We start from the raw sequence: 27,692 nt of genomic DNA on the forward strand, positions 1-27,692 counted from the left end.
CGATGCCATTCCCTGGATGTCTGACACGTACCAAGTAGCATGTAAGGTGTCTGATGAGCAGCATGTCATTTGATTCCTACACACCCCTGCAAGGAGGTCATTAGCAACTTTATTTTTACAACCTCAGAGATGGGAAGGAGACCAGTTCTGGCCGAGAGCTCGTCAGTGCATATCCCTCCCCACCATACTGCAGTGCTTGCCGCTTGCTGAAGTCTCTGGCTGAGGATCAGAGGCAGAGAGGAGAGCAAATGTGGGTATGCCACAGACAGGTTTTCTAACGCATCTGCTGCCTTCAGGTGGACTGAACACTGGCCAGTGCATCAGAGAGCAGGACAACGGGAACACAGAAGAAAGTAGCTCACCTTAAACAAGAGGTTTGGTCATTCGTTACCGTGAAACAAACCACCCCGAAACATAGCGGTTAAAGCACCTGTCATTGTTCTTACCTCTCTGTGTTCAGTTCTGTGGGCTGATTGGGCTCTGCCGGGCTCTGACTGGTTTCTGCTTTTATCACTTGGGGTTCCTTTTGTGGTTGCAAGTTAGCTGGCTGTTGACTGGCAGGCTAGGAAGACTGGGTCTGGGCCTCTCTCCCTCTCCATGCAGTCTCAGGGCCTGGCCTGACCGTCTCCATGGGATCTCTCCAGCAGGATAGCTGGACTCCTTCCATGACAGCAAAAGCCTCCCTAAAGTGTTTCAAGAGAGAGGCAGCAGGAGCTGCCAGCCTCCTGTAAGGCGAACCCAGGATTGGCATCATTTTACTTCACTGCCTGCTGCTAGTTAGCGCAAAGCCCAGAACTAGCCAACGTGGCATGGGAAAGGACTAAGTAAGGGTGTGAACGTGGTGCCTGAGCAGTGTGGTCCCTTGTTGGGCCATCTTTGGCCCTAGCAACCCCAACAGACCTATGTGCACCAGAGGCCCAGCTCTTCTCCTTACTAGCTGAGCACCTGTGCTACTTGCCTAAATCTCAGACCCTCAGCTGCCTCATCTTGCAAAGAGGAATTATAATACCTGTCCCAATAGGTGGCTGCAAAGTTTAAATTAAACTGTAAAAACTCTGATCATGTCCATCGTGGGGCTTGGAATAAAGCAGGAGCTTATAGCATGTTCCTTTCCTTTCTTTTCTTGGGCAAGAGAGAAAAATCGGAAAGATCAGCCAATATGATATTCAGAAACTTATTTTTTGACCCCATACAATGTATACATCTCTGACCTGTCCCTGAAGGGAAAACAGACATCCATAACCTAGTCTAGGATTTGAAGTTTGCTCTAGGCTGGCTGTGAAGACATGTACACGGTAAGTAATAACTAGTTGCCTATTACAGCTGCTCTAGAAGAGGCCCAGATAGCAAGTATTATGGAGTTCCAGGGAAGGAAAGTGTGCTCAGGCTAGGGAAGGTTAGGACAGAAGGCTTCCTGGAGAAGGTTGCAGAGCTGAGCCCTTGAGAGTGGGAAGCGTTTGGATAGGCAGAGAGGAGGACCAGTGTGAATGATGGTACAGAGCTGGACAGTTCTGGGGTGGAGAGTGAGGGCAGACTGGCTCTGCCAGGGACAGAGAGAAATAATGACAATTATAGGTGCCATTTATTGAGAGTTTCCTATGTGTCGGGCATTCTTCTAAGCCTTCGGCACACAGGAATGCATGTCCTCCTCACAAAAGCCCTAAGTAGGTATCCAACCCATTTCACAGATAACGAGAGTGACACACAGAGTTAAGTAACTTGCCCAACCATGTTGCTGGGCTTCGAACACTCCAGAGGCCATAGTTGTCATCACAGCTCCTCTCCACTACCACTGAGATGGGGATGGAAAATGGTTTAGGGATTGGATTGTGCACAGATGTACAATCTGGGCTTCATACTGTGGATAACGATGTCCTGAGTCAAGAGATCATGTCCAATGAAGGCATTAATGTGGGAGCTTAACTGTGCTGTCCAGTACCGAAGCCACTAACAGCACATGGCTGTCTATATAAATTTAAAGACAGATTAATTACAATGAAATTAAATTCTTCATTCATACTAACCACATTTCAAAGGCTCCACAGACACGTGTGGCTAATGGCTGTCATACTGGTGTGCGCAGACGAGACATCTCCATCATCAGGGAAAGTTCTTTTGACGGTGCTGAGCTAGCAGGAGAGTTGCTAAGATGACATTCATATATGACCAAGGTGGACAGAGGTAGCTATGGCTGCATGACAGGACAGTTTACTTGGTACAAGCATCAGAGAATTCTGTGTGTGGCAATGGGAAAAAAGTGGATTAGCCCATGTGTTTGTTCATTCACTCATTCATTCATTTGTCCCTCAAATATGGAGTGCCACCCATCTGATGGGAGCAGTTGTACATCAGAGAGAGGGAAGAGGGGAATGATCACAGACTTGGGGCCTGGAAGCCGGGGTTGCTGGGAGACAGACAGGAAGAAGCAGAGAGCCAGGGGAGGACGGGAGTACCATGGAGGTACTGCCTGGCAGGGCCCCTTCTCGAGTCAGGTTGGGTATCTCCCAGGCTTCCTCCCAAGTCACACACACATTTGCCACAAGCTGTCCATGTTGCCTCCAGGAGCGATACAGAGGCTGCAGAAGGGGATTCACTCCCAGAGGGCGGAGGACTAGGTACAGGATCACACACGGTCTGCCCTTCGGAGGGTCCGAGAGGCTCACTGGGCAAGCTGAAAACCTTCATCTCCGCCCTTTGGTGAGGAAGAGAGGAGTTCATGGATGTGTGCCCCCTCCTCTGTATTTTGGACACACCATATCTTCTAATTCTGGCACAGACCTGGCAGGTACTATATTATCTCCTTTTTTTTTTTTTTTTATTAAGGAAGCAACTGAAGCTCCCTGAGCTTATGCCCATGGGCTGTGGATCACATAACATGCGGCAGAGGTGGGAGATTTGAATGTGGGATCCTCTTACCTTATCATTTGGGGAAGGAGCAAGGAAGAGGAGGCTGCCTTTCCAGAGGCCACCTTTCCCATGGGATGTGTTGCATCCATAATGCAGTCATGAGGTATAGAAGTAAAAACTGAATTTGAAAAGTTTTTGTGCTATGAAAAGCAAAACAAAACAAAACAGCGTAATTTTGCAATTCTGTATCTCCTATTACAAAGTCATTGCCAAAAAAGCGTTAATATTTCCCTTTGTGGAAATAAGGTTATCATATCTAAATTACTTTGCAGCTTTCCAATTAAGTTAGCTTCTAAATGGTGCCTTTAATTAGCCAGGGTGATAAACTGAGCAGATAATGTGGAAATCTTGGTTGGCAGGGTTCAAGGTGACAGGCAAAGTCCAGGAGAGGGGCAGCTGCCTCCCCAAGGGAGAGTGACAGTGGTAAGCTCCAGAATGCCATACTCTCCACAGGCCTGCCTGGCAGGGCAGAAGCAGGGTGTAGGGAGTGGTGGGAGGGCTGCCCTAGGACCCCTGGAGTGCACGCTTCACCACTAAAATGGAAGACCATAATGTACCCCATTAAAACTTAGGAGGGTTCATCAATTCCACAAAGGACTACTAGATGCAGAGACTAGTGTCTGTTGGGTATAAGAGATAGAGAGATGGGACATCGTAACTACTGGACCCAAAGAACTCACAGCCTAACATGGGAGAAAAGAAGGCAAATAAGAAGTATTATAACTATGTGCCACGCCTAAGAGGTAGGAGGGACAAGACTGAAAGGCAGAGGGCATTACTGGTAGAGAAGGAAATGCCCTCTAATGCCTGAGCTGAAACTCTTTAATTTCTACTGTATTGTGCTCAGGCCCAGTCAGTGAAGCTTCACAAAAATTCAACTTAAATAACTGCTGTAGTCCTCATGTTTCAGCCTCCTAACTAATCTTTCCCATAGTTCCTCTTTCCTTCAGCCCCCTAGCCACCGTCCGCCCTATTGCTCACCTCTTGGGAGCAGACTCCTCCTGGCCTTCCTGCCTCCAGTCCCACCCACTCCAGTCCATCCTCTTTGCTGCCACCAGGTGACCTGGCTAAAATGCCAGCCTGATCACGTCACTGTCCTATTTAAAATCCAGAGTTTAGCACAGTGTCTGGCATGTAGTAGGTGTTCAACAAATATTTACAGAATGAATGAATGTCCCATGACTGCACTGTGCTGTCACCATCACACTGGTTTGCTAGGGCTGTCGTGACAAAAATACCACAAACATGGTGGCTTAAAGAGAAACTTATTCTGTCACAGTTGTGGAGGTCAGAAGTCCAAAATTAAAGCATCAAGGGAGCCATGATCCTTCTGAAGTCTCTAGGGAAAAACCCCTCCCTGCTCCTTCTGACTTCTGGTGTGGTTCCCAGCAATCCTGGATGGTGCCTGCATCCAGTCTCTGCCTCTCTCTTTAAGTGGCCTTCTCCCTCTGTGTCTATTCCTCTCCGTGCTCAGATTCCCCTCTTCCTTATAAGGACCCCTGTCACTGGATTTGGACCCACCCTACACCAGCACAACCTCATCTTGATTACATCTGCAAAGGCCCTAATTCCAAAGAAGGCACATGCACACGTACCAACGGTTAGGACTCCCAATGTGTCCTTTTGGAAGACACAATTGAACCCACAATAGTCACTGAGTAAAACAACTTAAAAGTAGAAATTTAAAAGGTTATACATGGACTTATTTTTATAGACAAGTTCTCACAGTTTCTCTTTCATTGTCTCTTGCTCTCTTTTTTAAGGGCTAAATACTTTTAAACTGTGCTAACACAGAAGTAGATTAAATCGCTCTGAGGACATGGAAGCCATGGAAGTTAAGTCCTGTAAATGTCTGTAGAAGACTTCAGAGAAGAGGTTTATAGTTGAGCTGTTCTTGAGAAAAGGATGCAGGTATACAGACAAGCATATAAAAGGAGACTTTTTTTTTTTTTAGGAATTTATTTAGAGAGAGAGCACATGTACATGTAGGCATGGATACTGGGACAGGGAGAGAAATCGTCAAGCAGACTCCCCACTGAGCACGGAGCCCAATGCAGGGCTTGATCCTAGGACTCCAAGATCACAACATGCACCAAAACCAGGAGTTGGACATTCAAGTTGGACTGATCCATCCAGGTGCCCCAAGAAGAGGCATTCTTGGAAAGAAAGTACATGTCCCAAACAGCAGAATACCCCTTGGGGGATGGTGAAGGGGGCTTTAGTTTATCTTGGTTCTGGGATACCGCCAAGAAATAAGGATTTGGTGTTATAGGGCTTCTCCCTGAAATACACTTTCTACTAGTTCTGCCCCCACCCCTATCTCCAACCTCACACCTTTCTTCCTGGCAAGTCCCTCAAGACTCAGGTTACTAGCTACCTTATAGAAGCAAACAACTTAGCATAGGTGAAAACATGGACTCACCTACATACACATCTAAAAAACCAAGAAAATACCACCCACCATCCTATTGCCTGAGGTCATTATGAGATGGTCCCCAAGTATAAAATTGAAACCATCAGAAAAGTGTGCAAGACACAACTCACTTGTGTGAAACATGTTCATGGGATCTGATCTGGAAGTCTGAGTCTTCAAGTGGGATCAACAACATGAAAAACCCAAAGATAACTGATCTGGTTCAAATAAGCACCAAGTCCATGGCAAGAATCAGAAGATGTTAATGTGCTGTGGGCTAGGCAAGGATTCAAGTTCAAGTAGCTTAATTTGGGAGCTGAAGCCAGGAAATGCCAACAAGGGCATGGGGTAGTGAAACAAAGAGGGAAAATGTCAACAGTGCATCTTCAAGGCTGTTCCCATCGTGGGCAACTGAAGCTCGATCTGGGCTGTTGGGCTGTGAGATGGGGTGTGAGCATGCTTTAGAGTTCTCTTAAGGGATCTGGGGGATGGATCCACCAACACTGGCCAATCAAGGGTGAGAATTTCTCCCAAGAAAAACTCTTGGAGTTTCTTGGAGAAACTCTCCCAAGAGGTACAAACTTCCAGGCACCATCAACCTGTCCATTGTGAGCAGAAGGGGGCAAAGAACTACAGGAGCTTGCATTTAGAAGCCTAACATGGTAAGTGTGAGGTGTCAAGGTGAGTCCTTGATAATGCCTGCCACAACCCTCAGGAGATAGCTTAGGCTAAATGCCAAGAACAAGAAGAATATCATAGCAGCGTTGACCAGTACTGTAATACTGAACACATAATAAACAGATGAGGAAAACCACACAAAGTATCCAGCACTGTGGGAATGGTGTAGTAAATATCTATTGAGGGAAAGGAAGCACAGCTCCCACCATGCCTATTCCAAAGCCTTCAGCAGCATGGGAAAGGCCTACCATCTAAAGCCAAGTGGGAAGTGTCCTATGAACTAATTATGTGAACACTACAGTTGTGCCTGGCCAAACACCCATCTCCTAGGCAAGAAGCTCTTGAAGGAACCACAAAGAAATAAAACTGTATTGGGGTGAGGGGACCATGGGGATTCTTTTGTTATAATGTCTTTCAGCTGAATGGAGGGCAAAGATTCAATTCAGTTTATGACCAATAAAAACGCCAATTCACATAAAGCAATGTACTCCCCAACTCTCCTGCCACTGTCTCCTGCAATCCCTCTTAAGTAAATTGCTTTCTCTAAATTTCTTGTCTCAGTTAACTTTTAGAAGAACCCAAACTAAAATGGATCTGTTCCCAGGACTGGGATGGCTGGGCCATAGGACATGAACAACTTTATGGTTCTTTTCATGGCCTTAAGTCCCCATTTAAACCAAATCCACTCTCTCTGTTTTCACTTGCTGGTCTCAAAAATCGGGTTTGGAGGCCCAGGCAGCTGGATCAGACACTGGTAACAGACTCACATGGGTCCAGCCACGTCCTGTTTCTGTTCTTCATGTACACAGATGTTAAGGCACACTGGGAGCTGACATCACCAAGATGAATTCCATGCCCAGGAGTCTGGAATTTATCAGAATGTAAAGAATGAAAAAGTGGAATTTAGCCTGCAGATTTGCGTTTGTTATCAAATGTCTCCAAGCATGTTGCATGAGGGTCATAAATTAAGCCTTTACCCAGGAGATACATTATCGCTGTATGAGGCCTTCCACATAGTTTTCTAATAGAATTCATTAGAACCTTGGCCCTCGGAGATAAGAGAGCAATGTTTTCTGGGTTGCAGGCTATGACTCAGCAATGACATCGAGTCCTGCCCTGGGCTACTGGCAGGGCTACTCCAGAGGGCATGGAAGGGCTTCTGGGAAAGCAATGGGGGCCAAGGGTCAGTCCTGGTGTTGGTTTGAAAACTGGCATCTTTACATGTAGGGCAGGGAGAGACCAAAGAAAGAAGCCAATCAGTCCAGACTGGTAGGCGGCAGATAATAAGCGGGGGACTTAACATAAAATGCTTGTCCTGGGTGCTGCAAGACGAGTTAATCTCTGTCCTCGCTGGCCAAATCTTAGAAGGTTATATGGATGCTTTAACTGGGTTCAATCATGTATACTGTCCAGATGGTTTCAACACCATATCATTATCTTAAGGCTGTGTCCTTGGGACAGCTTCTAGAAGTGGGGAAGGCAAGCAGAATGCACGTTCCAAGGACAGGGAGGGTGTGAGGAGCTTCTAATTGCCTGGGTCCCATTCATAGGTCAACTAGCAGTCACATCCTCTTGACCTCTTCCAATACCCAAGTTCCTGGGAGAAAGGACCAGTCTGACAAAGGTTCATTGAGTCTTACTGTGGCCAGTCATGGGATGGGTAGAGATTAAGAGACTATCCCTTTCCTGCAAGAATAAAATGACCCAAATGTCCATCAGCAGATGAATGGGTAAGGGAAATGTAGTATATCCATACACAAGACATTATTCAGCTATAGAAGGGAATGAATTACTAATATACCCTCCAATGTAGATGACCCTGCAAAATAATTATGCTGAGTGAAAGCAGCTAGACACAAAAGGTCACACTTTTGTATAATTCCATTTACATGAAATGTCCAGAATCCATAAATTCATAGAGACAGAAAGTAGTGGTTGCCAGGGACTGGGGAGGAAAAAAAAGTTGAATTATGTCAGAGCAAGGGAATAATTTAAAGCCAGGTGTTAAACAACTGTGTTCTCTAAAGCCTTTGGCTACACTGCTATAAGAAACTATTTGCCTAATGCCTTTTCTTTTTAAGATGTTATTTATTTATTTGAGAGAGAATTCGAGAGAGAGAGAGAGAGAGAGCGCGCGCACAAGCATGGAAGAAAGGCAGAGGGAGAGGGAGAAGCCAGCTTCCTCCTGAGTAGGGACCCTAGGATCATGACCTGAGAATGATGTGAGCCAAAGGCAGACACCCAACCAACTGAGCCACCCAGGTGCCCCACTTAATATCTTTTTTGAAGGTTCTAGAGTCCTACCACATTGTGTAGTCAGTTCTCCAATCTTGAGCCATTAACGTCTTATGCAGACCAGTCAACCAGCAGTGTGCTTTGTGCTTTAGTGCAAACCATACCCCTGGTGTCTCCCCATCCTAACCTAAATGGCCTATCAAGATATTTTCCTAAAGAAAATATCACCAAGAGGAACTCTGGTGTTAGTAGTTAAAACCATTTTCCCACCACCGAAGCAAGTTATTGTGTCAAACTCAGTTAATTTGGAAAGCTATCACGAACAACAAACATTACTCAACAAATAAGGAGCTGAGGTGGAGAATGTAATGGTTCTAGAAAACTCTTCATTTAGTTTTATCCTATAAACTTTTACTGAGTGCAAAAAAAAAAAAAAAAAAGAGTAAAGTAGTGAAGTAATGGTCCAAGCTACAAGATGGAGGAACCTTGAAGACCCAACACTACCGTGAGAGGAGCTGGTCACAAAGACCGCATGTTATGTGATTCTGTTTATATGACATGTGCACAGCAGGCAGACCCACACACCCATAAAGGAGATTAGTGGCTGTCAGGAGCTATAGGAGGGAGGTTTGGGAGTGAATGCCAATGGGTGAAGGTTTTCCTTTCTGGATCATGAAAATGTTCTAAAATTGATCATGGTGAAGGTTGAACAGCTCTGTGAGTATACTAAAAATCACTGACTTGTATATTTTAAATCAATGGATTGTATGCTAAGTGAACTCTACCTTAATTTTTTATTGAAAGAAAGAAAAAGGAAACTCAGGAGAGAAAAGCATATTATATGAGGCAAGTTCTACAAAATACATGAAGGAACTGATGTTTGAGATAAGTCGTTTAGGTGAACAGGGCAGGACTACAGAAAAAACGGCTCCTGGCAGAGGGAACAGCATTGGTACAGAGAGGCATCAAGGAAGGTCACCAGCAGTGAACTATGATAGAAAGAGCTGGCACTTTGAGCTGTTAGGGGGATGATGGACTCATGGAGATGTTTTTAAAAAAGAATTTACTATTTTGAACAGGTAAGACGTTCACATAGTACAATACAGAAATTTTCAAAAATGTGGCCAATGAAACAAAAAGAGTCTTGCTCCTTCCTTTGTCTCCCAGTCTCTTTGCTCCCTCCACCCCTGACCCAGGCAATCACTACTGCCAGTCTCTTTTAAGTCCTTTGGGAGATATATTCCACAAATACAAATAAATGTTCATAGATATTGTTGCATAAATGGGGTCGAACCATCAGCAATGTCTCATACTTTTTTAAAATTAGCAAAAATCTTAGATATCCCTCTAAATTTCTATAGAAAGAAGCTGCTCATTCTTTTGTGCATTTGGAGAATGTACCAATTTTGTTGACCACTTTCTAATCAATAGACATTTAGGTTATTTCCAATCCTTCCTTCTTTCAAAATTCTGTAATATATAACCTTTAACATACAGCATATTGCACATGTATGAATTTATCTGTAGGTAAAACTTCTAGAAGTTGAGCTCCTGCTTTTAAAATATCGTCAAAATCGATATGGTCCAATTGCCCACGATGGAGGTTGTACCAATTTACACTCCCATCAGCAATGGGTGAGTCTGTTACCCCATACTTGGGGAATGTGTTTGAAAATATTGTCAGTGGCAAGTTCATACCAAGCATTGTATATAAAACTGAGAAGTTTGAACTTGATCCAGAGGTCATGACACCCACTGGAGGGTTTAGGAAGTGGGTGAGGATGGACAGGTTTGAAGTTTTAAGAACTTGTTTTCATGATGATGTCAGAACAGTTTTGTAGAAAATCTGTTTTCTCCAACAGGCATGACTAGCAATGTGATGAGTCAGAGAGGGAGACAGCCATTAGGATTTAAACCATGCTGGGCAGGATGTGATTATCATTTGGGCACAGCCACCACTCTAGACAATAGCACTGGAGATGAGTGCATCTTGGTTTTTTTTGTTTTGTTTTGTTTTTGTTTTTTACCATCCCATCACTCTCCCTTTCCTTCCATTTTTCCTTTATCACATACTTCCCACATGCTAACAGCTTCTGGCAAAAAGAGCAATGAAAAACCCATAGCAAGGGATTCTTATCAGAAGCTAACAGCTGATCGAATGACAAGCAGACAGGTGAGACAGCAGCTATATGTTTTTCTCAAAGACTGTTTTGCAAACTAATTGGACTTGGAACAGGAATTGAACAAAGATCTGGGCAAAGCAAAAATGCAGACACATTCATCCTGAGGCTTTTGTTTCTTAAACAAGAGGCAGTACTATTATTTGATGACAAGAGAGAAGGAAAGATGGATGACAGATGGCTGTAAGGCAGCAGCATAAGAAGGACGTGAGTGCCAGCTCCATCCAGACACTCCAGCGGTGGCTCAAGGATGAGTGCAGTGGGCTTGGTGCTCTTGGGGCTTGCTCTGAGGTTTAGGGCTACAATCTCTAAGCCAGAGGAGGGCAGCTTTTGCTCGAAAAGTCAAGTGGCCTTCAGAGACTCTTGCTATGAATTTGTGCCTCTCGGTCGCACCTTCTATGGTGCCCAGAGCTGGTGTGAGGAGCAAGGGGGCCATTTGGTCTTTATTCACGATGAAGACACCCAGCAGTTTCTGCAGAAGCACATCTCCCAGGACAGGGAATGGTGGATTGGACTCACAGGGAACTTGGTTCAGAACGGAACCACAGAAGGTAGGTCCTGTGAAAGCTGTATTTCATGGGAAGCTTGTGGCTGTGATTCTAACTATTGCTTCTTACACAGAACCTCATGGAACAAATTAATATATCCTAATTCTCATGAGGATACCCTCCTCTTTGACTGTTTTGTGGATCAAATGAAACAGCTCATGCACAGTACCTAGTGCAGAATCTGGCACTTTGCTGACACTCTGCAAACTTTCATTGTTTGAATGTTCCTGAAACTAAAACTAACTATGACTCCTCCAGTTCTTTCTGGAATAGTCCCAGGAACGATCCTTAGTCCTTCTCATCCATTATCACCTTCAATCTCTAAGATAACCAGTGAGATAACATTGTTGCTTCTATTTTACAGATGAGAAAACATCTCAGGAAATAATTAGGAAGCTATTTTCAAAGCACTTCCAGGGGACCCCTGGGTGGCACAGTCAGTAGAGCATCTGACTCTTGGTTTTGGCTCAGGTTGTGATTTTGGGGCTGTGATCTCAGAGTTGTGAGATCGAGCCCCACGTCAGGCTCTGTACTCAGCACAGAGTCTGCTTCAATTTCTCGCTCTCCCTCTGCTCCTCCTGCCACCCTCTCTCTCTTAAATAAATCTTTTTTTTTTTTTAAGAAAAAGGCACTTCTACATGCCTTTCCCCATTTCTTAAGGATTAAAGCAGGTTTAGAACTTGGCATCATTCCCTTCACATTAGACAGTTTCATCTTAATGGCTCTCTCAGAAACTCTTCCTTACCTTTTACTTTGTGAGGTGTCCCTCCTCCAACCCCAGTACAGTCGAGTCCTTCTCTCTGCACCTGTAAGGCCTTGTCCACAACCTGTGAGGTTACTTCTGGCATAACTGCAACTTTTTACATGTCGCCTTTCTTCCCAGACAATGAGTTCTTCGAGGCAAGGAAACATATTCTGGCCATTTTGTTTTCCCAGTGCCTGTACATAGCAGAGAATGGACAAATGAACATTCATATTTAACCCTTGCACCCGCCCACGAGGTACACATTGCTACTTTTATCTTATGGATGAGGAACTTAAAGTCCAGGGGGGAGGAAATGGTTTGCTCAAGATGATGCTGCCAGTGAAGGGCAGTGAGGACTCTGCCCGTGTCCCAGCACATCACATTGCCCTTTCAAAGCTACTGGGTTTTAGAAATGAGTCACTCGGTGTGGGCTTCTATATCAGAGTGGATGGAAAGGCTTAATTAGGGAACAGTTGGAGAAGCTTGTTTTAGGAAATTCATAGTCTCGGGATTTGAATTCTAAAATGCATCTTCAGGCAAGATCTATTGAATGGTTTCTTGACTTGTAGACGTAGCAGTTGTGGATTTCTGTATATTGAACATCCACTCATGTGCAGTTAGAATTGTGTCTGTTCGAAAATCACCAAGAGCTACCACATGGCTGTTACAGAGCATGAGGTAGCTCTGTGTGGGCTGACATGAAACCACTCCTAAGATTTAATGTTATTTAAGAAGACAGGGTGCCGGGTACAATACGATGGCATTTGTGTAAATTGATTTAAGGCACTCATAGATGCTGATAGGTGGATATCAGTCACTCTGGATCAATTCACAAGAAACACACCAGTAATGGGAGTACCTTGGAGGTTGGGAGAAGGGAGATGTTTTCATTTTATATCCTTTTTCACTTTTAAATTTTTTTAGAAAAAAATTTTAAAATTTTTTAAAAATTAAAAAAAAATCCATTTGTATGGATTTTTAAAAATGAATAAATACATGTTTGAGTCTTCAGAGTAAATATTTTGTTTGTTTGTTTTTAAAGATTTTATTTATTTGTCAGAGAGAGAGAGGTAGGGGGAAAGAGCGCACACAAGCAGGGGGAGCGGCAGGCCGAAAGGGAAGCAGGCTCCCCACTGAGCAAGAAGCCCAATGTGGGGCTCGATTCCAGGACCCTGGGATAGTGACCTGAGCCGAAGGCAGACACTTAACCGACTGAGCCACCCAGGCATCCCCGAGTAAATGTTTTATATTTAGTGTTTTCTAGATTCCTAGTGTCCTCGAAATGCCTTTGTACTACACGCACATGCACAGGGCATTTCTTCCAGAGCACACCAAGGTGTTCCAGGGGCTGAAGAGTCTCAGAGTAAGGAAAACTGCTTCCATTTTAACTCAGCATGGCCCAGATATATTTGACAAGGGCCTCTGTCTCTCTACAGAACACCTTTGAACATACTTCTGTGCTCTTTTTTAGATTATAGTGAGACAGAGCTGGAAGCATCATATACTGAATCAAACCACTTTGTTTGCGCTTCCTGATGTGGCACCCTGGTTTGTAGGTTGAGTTCTTCTGCCTGGATGTTGGAAGGTAACAGCTAGCAAAGTCCCTTCATTGGCATGGGAAAGAGAGGTGTTCCGCCCGTCAGCCTTGACTGAGCACCTCGTGCTTCCCAGAGTTGAGCTGAGGCCAGCCCTGTCCATAAAAAAGGGTCAGAGAAACATTTCTAAGTCTTGGTGGTTGTGTTCCCATGCCCAGGGTCAGGGAGCTGGCTGGACACCTCAAGTGTGAGCTACAGCCACTGGCGCGGAGGACAGGCCTCTCCTGCCCCAAACACCTGTGGTTACATCCAGAGAGACGCTTCCTTTGGGTGGGCGGCCTCAGACAACTGCACGCAGCCGTTCGCCTTCATCTGCGAGTTTGGTGAGCTGGTCTCTGTTGTGGGTCTCCCTCCTTCTGTCTCTCTGTGTTCTCTATGTGTCTCTGTAACCAACTCTGTCTCTGTCTCTTTGACTTTGTGTCTCTGTCTCTGCTCTGTGTTTCCCTAAATTTCCACCCATCTCTGTCCGGGTGGTGCTCTGTGCCTGTCTCATATCATCTTTCCAGCTCACACCCTGCCTCTCATTGTCCAGTTACCTGCCTACCTGCTTAACTGATTTCATTCCCGTCCCTTTTCCTCTCAGATACCTGCATCTAGGAGCAAATGCCCAGCCCTATTTACTCTCTTTTTCCACTCTTCCAATGAAGGAGATGTGGTCCCAGGAGGCTGTTCTCACTCACCCTTGATTCCTGCGACCCTGGCCGGCCTGGGTTTGAGTCCCGACCGTCCAGCATCCCAGACTCCTGAATTCTCCCACTCTCCACTCTTGTGTCCTTTCTAGCTGCTGTCCATGGTTGAACCCCTTTGCACCCGGGGCCCCTTCCCTGGGGACTCCGTGTAAGAGCCGGCATGAGAGGCCTATAGTCCCACCCTGTGTGCTGCCTGCCATGTGGGGCCCTGGTATAGGGGCCTGGTCTTAGAGCCTCAGGGCCATGGCCTCCTGACTTTCAAGCCAGGCTTGACAGAAGCTTTCAGGCTTCCTGGCTCAGTCCCCTCCTCCAAGCTCCTCAGTGAAGAATCCTAGCTCCCAGGGCCCACTCTGGGTTTGGGTACTTACAGAGCCCCCTGCCTCACTTCCCCTATGTCTGGGTTTAAATAGGTGTCATGTAGGCCCCTAGCCTGGCTAATTCTGAAAACTTGCAGCTTCAGGGACATGTGGGTCATAAAACGTCCCCATTTATCACAGCCCTGCCAAAGCCTGCTCCCCTTCTGCACCCAACCTGAAACGAGTCTCAGAATCTGCCAGCCCCCAGGATCTGGGAGTCAAGCTCCGAGGTCACACCATGAACAGCTAACACGTATCCAGCGGGACCTCCAGGCACAGAGCTGTGCACTCTGTGTGCATTCACCAGAGGTACTCAGAAGTGCCTCTGCTCTTCTGTTGCAGGCCCATTCTAAAGCTAAGAACAGTGAGGCTCAGAGAGGATAAGCTCCTTGCCCAGGGCCACTCTATTGTCAGAGAGACTGGCAAATGCAGGGTCGCTGGCCTTGGGGATGGAGGAGGGGTCACAATCCAACAAACGTGGATACCTCTAGAAGCTGGAAAAGGCTAGCAAGCACACCCTCCCCTAGAGGGTCCAGAAGGAACCACCCCTTGATACTAGCCTAGTAAGACCCACTTTGGACTTCTGATCTTCATAACTAGAGGATGATTAATCTGTACTGGCTTCAGTCATTAGTTTGGTGGGAATTTGCACAGCAGCTGGAGGAAACAAACACAGATTTTGGTCTCATCCCCTACCCTGTGACGTTCCCACCAGGCAGACAGGACTGAGTACGGATCCAGTTTCCTACTTTCTGGCTCTGCTGGTCTGAGCCAGATTGTTCTTTTCCAAAAAATGTTTACTGAACATGGACCACATGCCAGGAGCTAGCCTGGAGTGGGGTCTCAACACAGTGACCCCCATGACCCTGATGTTCTTAGTGAGGAGGACAGTAGCCCAGTTTCTAGGACTGGTATAAAGACTCATTCATTCAGCAAATGCTTATTTAGCATCTATCATATGCCAGGCGTTGCTTTCAGAAAAGGCTCAAGGAAGGTACCCAAAATAGGAGAATATAGGGCACCTGGGTGGCTCAGTCAGTTAAGCAGCTGTCTTCGGCTTGGGTCATGATCCCAGGGTCCTGGAATCAAACCCCACATGAAAGTGGGGTCCCTACTCAGTAAGGAGCCTGCTTCTCCCTCTGCCTGCTGCTCCCCCCTGCTTGTGCTTTCTTTCTCCCACTGCCCCATGTCAAATACATAAATAAAATCTTGGAAAAAAATAGAATATAGTTGCCAGTTGTATAGCCCTTACTCTGCAAGTATAAACTCATTTAATCCTCCTACAGGCCCTATGTGCTGTGGTGCCGACTCTCCCCCATGCTGAGGGGGCACAGAGAAGCGAAATAATTCGCAGAGGGTCACACAGCCAGTGCATGGGTGGTGCAGACCAGAGCCGTGTTCATGCCCACCACGTTCTATTTCTCACCCCTGTGGACCCAGCTCCTGCTGTGTCCCTTCATCAGAGCCCTGACCCCGGACACCCTTCCACTTCCCATCAACCTGCCCAGGCATGACCGTGATCCCTCCTAAGGTGTCCCCTTTCCTTTGTCGCAGGTGCTGGCCAGAGTCTAGCCTGTGATGGCCTCAATGTCACCATGCACTGTGGCTCAGGGGAGGTCATCCAGATCCAGGACGCCTTCTACGGGCGCCACACCCCGCATTACTGCACCCAGGGTGCTACAGGCCCGTTGGAGGAGGAATGCAACTGGGCCAGCGTCAAGGACGAAGTGGCAGGTAGGACCCAAGGACAGCTCTGTCTATGGAGGAAGGGCAGTTCCTGGTGTCCCATCCTCAGCAAAAGGGTCTGGAAGGCTTGAACAAGCTTCATATCTGGGCCTCCAACATTAGGAAAATAGGCCAGTCTCTGCCCGTAGCACCATACAGGGAAGCAAGGAAGCCATGGCTCACCTCCTCACGGGACAGCAAACCCACCTGGATGGGTGAAGGGGGCATTTTGCTCCCCACTCCACTTGCACGCAAGAAACATTACTTTTATAAATTTTTAAAACTTTCTAAGTACTCCAAACATATATCATATGTATTATATACAAATATTTCAGTGAACTCGCACAGATTCACTACTCTTCGTTGTTAAATCTTAACATTATGCCATATTTGCTTAACGTCCCCTCACTACAATAGTGAGTATGGCTTTAAATTTGCTCTTATCCACGTTGATACTTGTACCAGTTTATTCGTTTAGTCTGTTGTATAACTATACCATAATGTGTCTCTTTCTCTGTTGAGAGCTGAGTGGGTTGTGTCTTAATCCTTGCTATTATGAATAATGCTGAAACACACATCCCTGGGGGTATCTCTTGTTCATATGAGAAGGGCTCTGCATGGCCTTGTTTTTCTAAATTAGATTAAATCTTCCTCTAAGCTACACTTGCCTGGTGATAAGGGCTCAGTTTCAGAGATGATGGGGGTTCCCTGCACCCTCCTGGGGGGTGGTGCAAAGTTCTCAGAAACTCTAGACACAGACATAGGGGCCTGCCTACTCTCTGCTGTGGTTAGTAGTGTCGGACCTGCAAGGTGCTAGGAAGGCAGGTGGTCTGTTGCTTCTGGGCCAAGTAAGGACACAGCAGTCTATGCCCAAGCTGAAAGCTCTGGGGCCTCAGGCTGGATCTCAACACATGGGCTTCTCAGCAGTTTGCCGAAGGGCTCTGCCCCTACCCAAAGGCCCTGTGAAGCTTCAGTGTAGAATGCCCTGTACTCCCAGAACTTGGCAAGTAGTCTCGTGCTTGGTTTGGGGAAGTCTGCCATGTCTCCCTCTCCATGTCTGGTCCACATCATCCCTGGACCCTTAGAGCACATAGCGGGGGAAGGAAATGCTGAAATCTGCCACCTGGCTCCCACCCACTCTCCTTGTTGCTCTCACATTCCTAAGGCCGTGGCCCCTCTTGAGAGGGAAAGGCCTGGGCTGAACGGGCTGAAGGGTGTGCCTCCCTCATGGAGACCTCGAGGGGACTCAGTGAGCTATTTAAGCAAAGGCCCAGAAGCAAGTTCCCAAACCTTGCAGCCATACCCCAAAGAGCACCTTGGAAAGGAGCCCTGCATCCTTCTGGGAAGGGTCAGAGGAACAGAGCTGGGCAGGATCCCAAGAGAATCTGTTCGTATCTAAGTGCCATGCTCACTCATTCATTGTCAGGTGGCCAATAAACATTCGTTGAGCCCAACATTGTGCCAGGCTCTTTCCTGCGCTCTGTGGATAAAGGGAGGAATCAGTCTGTTTTTCAAAGAGCTCGCAATCTAATGGGGAGACAGATATGGATACAAGCAATTACCTAACACTGTGCTCAATGCCACAAAGAAGGGAGAAAAGGTGCTATGTATTTACTCATGCAAAACTTATTTTGCATCTGCTATGTGCTGGGTACTGTTCTGTGCACTGGAGTAGAGATACAGCAGTGAACAAAAACAAAGCAAAACATTCCCTCTCTCTTGGAGACTGTAGTCTAGGGCTGTGGATGCACATAGTAAGGGCACGGAACTCTGACTAAGGAGTGTAGCAAGCTAGGTCCCATTAGGAAAACAGAAACCATGCCAGGCCTTTCAGCAGAGGAAATTCAATGCAGGGAATATATTACCCAGCATGGAAGTGCTGAGAAATCAAACAGGGGATAATGATACCACCCCAAGATTAGCAGCAATGGATAGCCACTGCTACTCCTATGGGCCAGAGGGATGGCTGGAGGGGATGGACTTACCAAAACTGGAAGTCAGGGCCCTCCAGACACTGCTAGAATCATGGTGGAGGCTGAGCACCACGAGGTGGAGGCGAGGACCACGTGGGAGGACCTGTCCAGAGACAGCTGCGGTCAGAGAGAGGATGAAAAGACAGGATGAAAAGCATTATGCATGAAAAAAGAAAGAAAGAGAGAGAGAGGAAGGAAGGAAGGAAGGAAAGGGAAGGAAAGGGAAGGGAAGGGAAGGGAAGGGAAAGGAAAAGAAAAGAAAAACACTGCCCTCTTATGTATTCCCATCTGGGATAGGCCGAGGTATGGCCCCCGAGATTTGCTACCCTAATCCCTGGAACTCTAGGTATGATGAGATATCATGGCAAAGGGACTTTGCAGATGCATTTATGATTCCTAATCTGGATTATTCACGTGGGCACAATCTAACCACATGATCCCTTAAAAGCCAAGAAGTTTCTCTGGCTTCTAGAGAGAAGAAGGGGCTGATGGAGAAATCAGAGTTCAAGTGTGAGACAGATCCTATAGTACATTGCTGACTGGGAGATAAGAGAGGGCCACACACTAGGACCAGGGAATGGCCTCTAGGAGCTAAGGGGGTTCCCAGCTGACACCCAGCACAGAAGTGGGAGCTCAGTCCTACAACCAGGTACCACCTGCCTGTCCTCTTCCTAGGCTTCTCTGTAGGCATGTAACTCATCTGCCTGGGCAGGAGGGAGAGGTGTTGGGATGACCTGAAGTTTCTGGCCTGGGCTCCCCATGCTTCTGCTTTTTGTGGGCACCTGGACAGGATTCCTGATCTTTCCCCTCTTTGCCAGTTCTCAAAACGTAAGTTCCCACATTAGGCCATCTGACTGGATGCTACTGGACCGGTGGTTCTAAAAGTGGGGTGCCTGGGCCAGCAACATCAGCATCACCTGAGAGCTTATTAGAAAAGTAAATTCTTACACAGCCTCCCTCCTACCTTCTGACTCAGAAGCACTGGGTGTAGGATCTGGAAATCTGTGCCGACCAGAGCCCTCCAGGAGATGCTGGTGTATCGTAAGATTTGAGAACCCCTGTACTAGACCCCTGAGCTGCTTGAGGGCAAAAATCCTACCTCTCTCTCCACCTAGTACCTAGGTCACTGTCTGGTCTTCTGTGGATGCTTGCAGATATTTCTTGGGCGGATGGTGGGTGAATGAATGAATGAACGAACGGGAGGTCATCTGTCTCTGTCTGAACCTGTCCCTTTTTGTCTTTGACACTGTTCCTGCTCCTGCTGGGATTTGGGCACTTCCCAGGCCAGTGCCAGGGGCTGCAAGTATGCCAGGTGGCAGCAGATGGGACCTACTTTGGAGACCTGTGCCCCACCCAGGGAAGCTACCTGTGGGTGCGGTATCAGTGCCAGGAAGGTGAGTCCTCAGCAAGAAACAAGGAATTCCCTTGTTTCTACACCAGGTCCAGCCCCACTTGGAGCAGAGGGAGGAGCCTCCCATGGGAGCCGATCTGTGTGCTAAGAGACTTCCTGACTCACACCTGATTCCCTGCAGCTGAACCCCCTGAAGTGGCCTAGTGTCATGGGGTAAAGAGTCTGAGGCTATTGTTGCAGAAATGAGCTGTCAAGCCAGAAATAAAAAATGTATAATTTTTAATTCCCAGGACCCTTCCAATGAAATATCATGGGTGACCCAATAAACACGTCAGACAAAACCAGTATTGCATGACTGAAAGAAGTTAAAAGAGGTCTCGCTACGACACCCCATGCCCACTCAACCACCACCCTGCCCATAGGCTGCATTTTAGAACACACAGGGACTTTTAAAAACTACAAATTTCGAAAGCCATAAAAATAGCCCGTATTACTACACTTTATAAAAGTTTTATAAATCAAGAAAAAAGAATTCCTCCCTTCAATTCTATAGTCCTACTCTCCTTAAGGAAACCACCGTTAAATGTTTAGTTTAGAGTAAGTTCTTCTCTGCTTTTTAAACTGTTTTCATAGACGTGACTGTGTATGAATATATATACATAAAATGTAATCATGTTAAATATATTAGTTTATAGCTCAACATTTTTTTTTTTACTTCATAATATATCCTGGATGTTCTTCCCAGCCACAACCTTATTCTTTTAATGGCTGTGCAGTATCCCATCATAGGACTGTGTCAGAATTCATTGGACTGGTCCCCTGCTGATGGACATTCAGGTTGCTTCTGATTTTTGCTGTTAAGTGTCACTCTGTAGCGCTCATTCTTGTGCATTTATCTTGACATGTGCCTGGTCATTTTTAGAGGCGAGATCCCTAGTAGAGGAAATGCTGGGTCCTAGGGTATATGCTTTTTAAATGTTAATCGAGATTGCAAATTACACTTCAAAACGGCTGCACTGATTTACATTCCCACTCAAAGTGTACATGAGCACCACTTTCCCCTACGCCATTGTCCAGGGAATTAGTCACAACAGCACCAACAGAAAGGAGAGAGCGTAAGTGATGGTGCAGGGAGCTCTGAAGGGAAGAAGTGACTCAGGGAATGCTGGGGTCCCCAAGGGCCATCCAAGAGAGCAGGGTCCGTGGGTGTAGGAGGGAGGACCACAAAGAGATGAGGAGAGGACAGGTTTCACCAGCAACATCAGTTTGCTAGACACACTTAGGTGGAGTAAGTGCAGGATGTCTTCATTCTATTTTCTGGGAAGAAGAGGCCATGGGGTTTGGCAGTGGTTTCCATTTGGTGGTTTTGCTAATGGACAAAGGGTGCCCTTTGGAGGTCCGCCAGTTGCAGTGTGACTGTCATTGGACCAATGTGTTGCTGCGGCTAGTAGGTATATTAGGTCTAGAGACCTTGGAACAGATTTGCTGCCCCAACTTTGATTTCATATATCCTGCCCCCTTGTGAACTAGTGAGTTCTGATCACAGTGTTTCTGATTTGTAAAAGGAGACTTTATCCAGCATTCCCCCATCCCGTGCCCCCCACCACAGTGCCCAGGAGGGCCTAGCAACAGTCCAAGTTTCCTCAGACAGCTGTGAATCAGGACAGTGACAACTTCCTGAGAAGCTCAGGAAAGTTCTTTTCGCTTACATTCAGCTCCTTCTATCTCTTCCTTCCTCGTTAGTGCTTGGAAACTGAAAGATTATGCTGCACAATTAGCCCAGGCCTGTATGAAACCCTGGCAAACTCTACCTCACTCCCCATCCTCCAAGCTAACTTTGAAAGCTCAGTTTTAAAAAATTTAATGTGCACTAAATGGCTTACAATGAATCATCAGCCACCTTAGCCCAGTCAATTTTCCTAAAGGTGCTTGGCCTTTTGTCTTTTTAAACATGATAAAATACATTTAGACAATCAATAGAATCCTGGTTAAATAAATTAGGGTACATTGTGCAGCCATTACAAAGAACAAGGCAGCTCTAACTGAATTCATTCAAAACAATCTCCAAGATATACTAAGTGAAAAAAAAAAAAAAGGAGGGTGTCAAATAGTGAATATACATCATGGACCATTTGTATAAATAGGAAAGCATGGATGTGCTTGGGGGGGGGGGGAATGTGTAGATATCCCGAAAGTGACCCTGGATACTGGTAACAGTGATTGCCTCTGTGTGTTGGGGGGGATATGCTGAAGAATGGAAGGCAGGGTTTCTTTTCATTCTGAACCCTTTACACATTTCAAATTGTGTAACTTGGTCACCTATTACCTATGAATTCAAAACAAAATTCAAAAGAACTTTAAAAAGTAAAAATAAAATTAAGAAACCTTTGAAAGCCCCACCTAATGATGAAGGACAAGTGGATATGAGAGAGTAGGTTTTAAATAGAAGCATGCAATTTTGATTTCTGATGGCACACAGCATTTCCCTTTTTGATCTGCAGGCCTCCAGCTGATGGTGTCCAAAGAGAGTTTCATCTTTGACAATGTCACCATCTCCCTGACATGGCTCCTCTCTCCCTTCATTGGAAACCTGTCATGTATAATCAGTACAGGAGATGGCCACACTTTCGATCCCTACTACCCCCTCAGGTAAGAGGAATCTGAGACTTAAGTAGGGCTGTATCAGTCAGTTTCTGCTGCATAACAAAACATCCCAAACTTAGTAGCTTACAGTATTATTTCTCTGGCTTCTTTGGATAAGCTAAGTGGCTTTGCTTATCTGAGCCAGTTCACCCTGGGGGTGGATGTCCTCAGAATTCCTCACTTGCATGTCTGGTGATTAGCTGAATGTTGGTTATGGGTGTGTGTTTCTCATCACACAACAGGCTAGCTTAGCCTCACTGGCATGGTGTCTCAAGGTTTCTAGCAGCAAGTAAGAACAAGGCCTCATATGCAAGCATCTTTCAAATCTCTACTTGTGTCATATTTTCTAATGTCTCTTTGGTCAAAGCAAGTTCCATGGTCAAGCCCAGGTTCAACAGATGGAGAAACAGACTCCACCTGTTGATGGAAGGAATGGCACAGCCACAACACCAAGGGGCATACATTCAAGAAGGGGAGGAAGTGGCACTCACAGGTTTTCTCATGATGGAGGCCACATGCACAGTCATGAAGAGCTGGGTCCTTTTGGCTTGGTTCTGGGTAGATTCTCTCCCAAGTGACCATCCAAAGAGTCGGTAATGAGGTGAAGAAGCTCACCTGGGTGTGGGAATGTTTTCTGTTGGCAAGATTGATAAAAAAAATAGTAGCAACATTAAAAACAGTCCAGCCAAGCAACTTTCACATATAATCTCACATATAATCTCATTTCACCCTCACTGCAACCCTATCCAATAGAATAGCCACCTGCCACATGCACTATTGAATAGTTGAAATGTGGCAGGTCCTAAGATACACTGTAACTGTTTAATACATCCAGGATTTTGGAGATTTAGTTCCCTCCATCTAAATTCCCATAAAAAATGTAAAATATCTCACTAATTTTTACGTTGGTTGCAGGTTGGAATGAAAGTATTTTAGATATATTGGGTTAAAGAAAATAAATTATTAAACTTAATTTTACCAATTCTTACTTTTTCAATGTGGCTATCAGAACATACACACCTACACAGTAACACGGCTCACACTGTTTTTCTACTGGATAGCGCTGAGCTAGGTAATCATTAACTTGTTTTTACAGACAAAACCACTAAGGCTCAGAGGGGTAAAGCAGCACTGCCCAAGCCATGCAGCTAGTGAGTGGCAGCATAGTGGTGCAAGACAGGACTGTCGGGCATCAAAGCTGAGGCCCTGAAGCCCCCCCCCCAAGATGGATTACACAGCATGGGGGCACCAGGGCCTGAAGGGACTGTGCTCTGAATCCTCTAGGGGAGCAGAGCCTCCCCAGCCTGTTAAGAGGCTGAATCGAGTTCATAACATTTCCAAGTCTTACCTGGGCCTGGGGTAAGCTCTTTTCTGCTCTGCTGGGTGCCTGAGAATGTTCCAGAATTTTCAGATGCTCATTGGGTTTGGCGGCTCCTTCCAGGAGTCCTGAGTTCAACATGAATCCCCAGGGAAATCCTGAAGGCCCTAACTCCACAACGTCTGCAGCTCTACCTTGTGGGAGCTAGAGGTTCTGAATCCATCCCTGTGCACACTCTGCTTGCAGGAAGCCCTGGGTGGGGCGGGTCCAAGAGGGGCCAGCTCTATCCGTGGCCCAAATCTGTCCCACTGAGTGCCAGTTTCAAACTCAACAGTCCTCAGTGGTCTCAGACATCCTTCTGTGCCATCAAAATAAAATGCCTTCTCCGGAAGGTTCTAATGCCAGCAAGACAATTTCTGGTCTTAGGTTTCTATTTCCTTCCCTGTTGCATTTACATTGATGACTGCCTTGATTGTTTCCTGGAGTGAAATGAGAAATTACATGTGAAGATACTCTGGGGAAGAAAATGTTTAAGTGACATAAATGCCCATGGCCTTGTTCTGCAGGTTTCTTCCTGCTGCTACCATTTCATTGGTAAAACAACAAATGCTCAGCTACACAATCTTCCAGCCCCCAAATTTTAAACAACTTGCATTTGGCATTAGTCAAAATTGACTGTCAGTAGCTCTCTAAGACCTTTAGTTAAACAAGGACATTCCAGTAATGAGCAAACAGTAGCGAAAAACTGGAGAAAATGGAACAAAATGCTAGTATTTGTCAACTCTGGATGGTGAGGCGAAGGGTGTTTTTATCTTGTTCTCTGGATTCTCTGTGGTTTTTTGATAATTGAAGAGAAACAGTAATCAGTTTTACATTTGCAGTCCCTCTCGGCATTAGCTTGAAGCCAAAGTCACTGAAATTTTCTTTCCGAAAGAAATAGATGGTGACAGCATCTGCCATCACTCCTCTCAAATAACCCAATTTCATCTATTTAAAAAACTTGTTGGACTTTGAAACTACCTGGCCACTACCTTCTATAATTTTTGTTAAATTTGGGAGATGTATTTCTGATGCTTTTTTAGCACAAGCAGCCTCAGCTAGAATTTTAGGAATGGCATGAAGTTTAAGTACACAGAAGTCACATAACTTGTGTGACCATCACTGTGGTTTTCTCTCATGTGTTTGTACAGAACCCTGCTTCTGCTTAACTCCTTGTTAAGCTAAAACCTAAATCAGACGAGCTCTGTTGTAGACAGCATGAACTGACTGGGGAGAATCCAATCTCAAATAGAAACAGTGTAATAAAAGTCTAAGAATTTCTCTTTTAGAAGCTCCTTTTCACCTTGCATTTCCCATGTCTTGTGTTCATTTGAACCTAAGGCTGTTTTGCTTTACTGTTCTGTTGTGGAAAACTTTGTTTCTGAAATTTATTATGCACCTTATGGAACAATTTGTGAAGGTGAAAGTTGTCCTTGTCCAGTGTTGGGTAACTTAGCGCCACCTACTGACTTATTCGGAGATTGTCGTCATTTTGGGGTCTATTTAGAGCTGCCTCTGCGCACAGTTGAGTCTGCAGGGGAGACTTCCCGGAAATCGGTAATTCTCAAGACAACATGAAACGTAGAGTGACCTAGATGTACACAGAATGTTGGGAGGCTCAGAGGAATTATGTGGAGGGTGAAGTGATGGTCACAAAGGACTGAAGTCTTTTGGGGGAACCAGGCAGGACCAGAGGAGGTACAGCAAGGGAGGTCATGGATGTGAAGGGGTTGAGGTCTCCTCACGGAACTTAGAGCCCCGTAGTACAACAGGATTTCAGAGGTGTGTGGGAAAAAATGAAAGACAATGCTGGAAAACTCAAAAGGGGTCTGCTGATGAACAGCCTTGCTGCCAGCCAGTTTAGAGAAATTGTTTTTGGAGAATATGTAGGTTGGGTACCAGGAAACTGATTTGTGGCACAGGTTTCCTGGGGGGCACCTGGATGGAGAAGGGGCAGAAGTTGGACTGGGATACACTAGCAACACAGGCCCCTCTAAAACCCATAGAGAACTCTAGAGCTAGGACCTGACTTGATTGAGGCAAGAGAGTGGAACCTTTGTATTCTGGCCCTGGGCAGCCATTGAAGGCAAGATGGCATTTTGTGGGAGCCAGCTCCCTTTAGCTAAGGGCAATTCCTGGAGATGGATTCAGCTGTGAGCCCTCCAGCACTAACAGGCCAAAGTGCTGGGGGGATGCAGACCTCGGTCTTGGAGGACAGGCTCTCGGTGACGTGCATCCACTACAGAGGATATATAAGAATCTTTAGGCATTCAGGTACATGATCTGTGATTGTTAATATTATTACAAATATTGCTAATATCACTTGGTAATTTAAGGACTAAATGGGACTAAAAAGAAGAAAAGAACCGGCCCAGAGTTGATTCTCAGAAATGAACAACTGTGGCCATTATATTCACATTACATAGAAGTAGACACTACCTTTATTTCTAAGAGGCTAAGTAGCATAAATGTCATTCTATTATTTAAAAAAAAATACAATATTTGAGTCCATTACATGCCAGGTACTTACTCAGCCATGGTCTCATGTAAACCCTAGAATGACCCGGGAATGGCTCTCGCCTTCTTATATGGACAAGGGCACTGAGACATTAGGTTATGCAGGTGACCAATGGAGCTCTGGAGACCTCACTTCCAGCTTCTGACCCTCTCCACTCCACCACACTGCCTGATCTGTCCACGAAGCTGGCTAGCAACTTGTGAGTGACATGAACAAAATGACACAGACCTTGGTATTCATAACAATTGGACATTATGAGCAAAGATAAAAAATACGAGCTATCTTCTCCATTTTCTAAAAGCCACATCCCATTAATGTCAACTACTAAGCAGCATGTACAAATCAGTGAGTGGCAGTATCTTAAAGTAATTTTTAAACTTTTTATTGAAGCATAGATACATGCAAAAAAAATGCACACAAAGACACAGCTCAGTTAATTTTTACACAGTGAACACACCCATGTCACTAGCACTCAGATCAAGAAACAAAACAAGACCTGCCTCCCAGGAATCCTCCTCAGGCCCCTAGTAGTACTGATTCCTACCACTATCAATCAGTGCGACCCGTTTGAAGCTTCTATAAATGGAATCATAAAGTGTATTCTTTTTTGTGTCTGACATCTGTTCAACAATACCTTTTTGAGATTTGTCCATATTGTTGTGCGTAACCATTATTTTTTTTTCTCATTCTTATATAGCATTCCATTGTATGGACAGTCTTCAGTTTACTTATCCATTCTAGTGATGGCAGTCCTTTTGGGTGATTTCCCATTTGGCAATTACAAATTGCGCAGTTGTGAACATTTGAGCACGTGTCTTCTGGTGCACACATGTACATGTTTCTGTTGGGTTTGTACACAGGAGTGGAATTGCTGGCTCATAGCGTCGTAACAGAAATGTTTAGTTGTTGCCTCTGTTGCTTTGTACTCTGAGCATATCTTCTCTTTGTTGGCAGCAGTTTCTAAAACCACTTTGTTGTCTTTTCCCTTGGGTGAGCTCACTGGGAGACAAATTAGGAAAAATCCGTTTCTCTGCCTTTTAGTCCTGGGCAATTTCAGTTGGCAGCAGAGTTCAGAAAATGAAACGAGTTGCTTCTTCCAGGCAGATCCCTGAAAAACAGGCCAGATTTTGCTATTCAAAACCATCCTTCACATTTCTCTAAAGAGTCAGTGTTTTCTTGTTCTGAAATCTACATTGTCTGATATTAATAAAGCATTATCCATCATTTTTTCATTAGTGTTTGCTGGTGTAGCTTCTATACTTGTACTTTTAACGTATCTTTATCATTGTATTTAAAGTGGGCTTCTTGTAGACAGTCTTTGGTTGTGTCTTGGTTTTTTTAAAATCCCATTTGGCACAATAATTGCTGTGTTTAGACTATTTATATGTAATTATTGATATAGTTAGGTTTAGGTCTACTATATTTTGTTACTTGTTTTCTCTTCACCCTTGTTTATTTTTCCTTCTGTTCCTCTCCTTTCTTATCTTCTTTTGGAGTATTTGCATATTTTTAGTATTCCATTTTAACATATCTATTATTTGGTTCTCTTTATTACCTTTCTAGTAATTGCTTCAGGGATTACTATATATATATATATATATATATATATATATATATATATAATCTTTCATTGTCCAAATGGAGTTAGTATTGACTTCAGTAAAATGTTGAAGCCTTACTGGCATATGGGTCCCATTGCTCACCCTCCTTTATAATTGTCCTATGTAGGACACTTACATACATCGAAAACCCTTTCAACAGTCATACACATTTAAAGAA

General features: G+C 45.2%; 1 protein-coding gene and 2 long non-coding RNA genes across 3 annotated transcripts in view; 1 reads left to right on the forward strand and 2 right to left on the reverse strand.

The window, feature by feature from the left end:
* The window catches only part of LOC309853205 (polycystin-1-like protein 2), a 160,645-nt gene that overhangs the window by 60,423 nt on the left and 72,530 nt on the right, over positions 1-27,692 (forward strand). Inside the window, exons 3-6 of the mRNA XM_082711039.1 lie at positions 13,460-13,624; positions 15,901-16,080; positions 19,328-19,438; positions 21,897-22,044. Of these exons, the coding sequence (XP_082567165.1) occupies positions 13,460-13,624; positions 15,901-16,080; positions 19,328-19,438; positions 21,897-22,044 (604 nt within the window). The remainder of the gene's footprint in view (positions 1-13,459; positions 13,625-15,900; positions 16,081-19,327; positions 19,439-21,896; positions 22,045-27,692) is intronic.
* LOC309853216 lies at positions 93-23,828 on the reverse strand. Its single transcript, XR_014305580.1, has 6 exons — positions 23,387-23,828; positions 22,530-22,672; positions 11,707-11,900; positions 2,917-3,047; positions 2,025-2,234; positions 93-725 (listed from the first exon to the last, which is right to left on the reverse strand). It is a non-coding gene; the product is annotated as an uncharacterized lncRNA (long non-coding RNA).
* Positions 26,286-27,692, reverse strand: part of LOC309853213 — a 42,568-nt gene continuing 41,161 nt past the window's right edge. Inside the window, exon 9 of the long non-coding RNA XR_014305577.1 lies at positions 26,286-27,021. This is a non-coding gene — a long non-coding RNA (uncharacterized lncRNA). The remainder of the gene's footprint in view (positions 27,022-27,692) is intronic.

This window comes from Mustela nivalis, assembly GCF_964662115.1.
Source record: "Mustela nivalis genome assembly, chromosome: 18".
NCBI lineage: Eukaryota > Metazoa > Chordata > Mammalia > Carnivora > Mustelidae > Mustela > Mustela nivalis.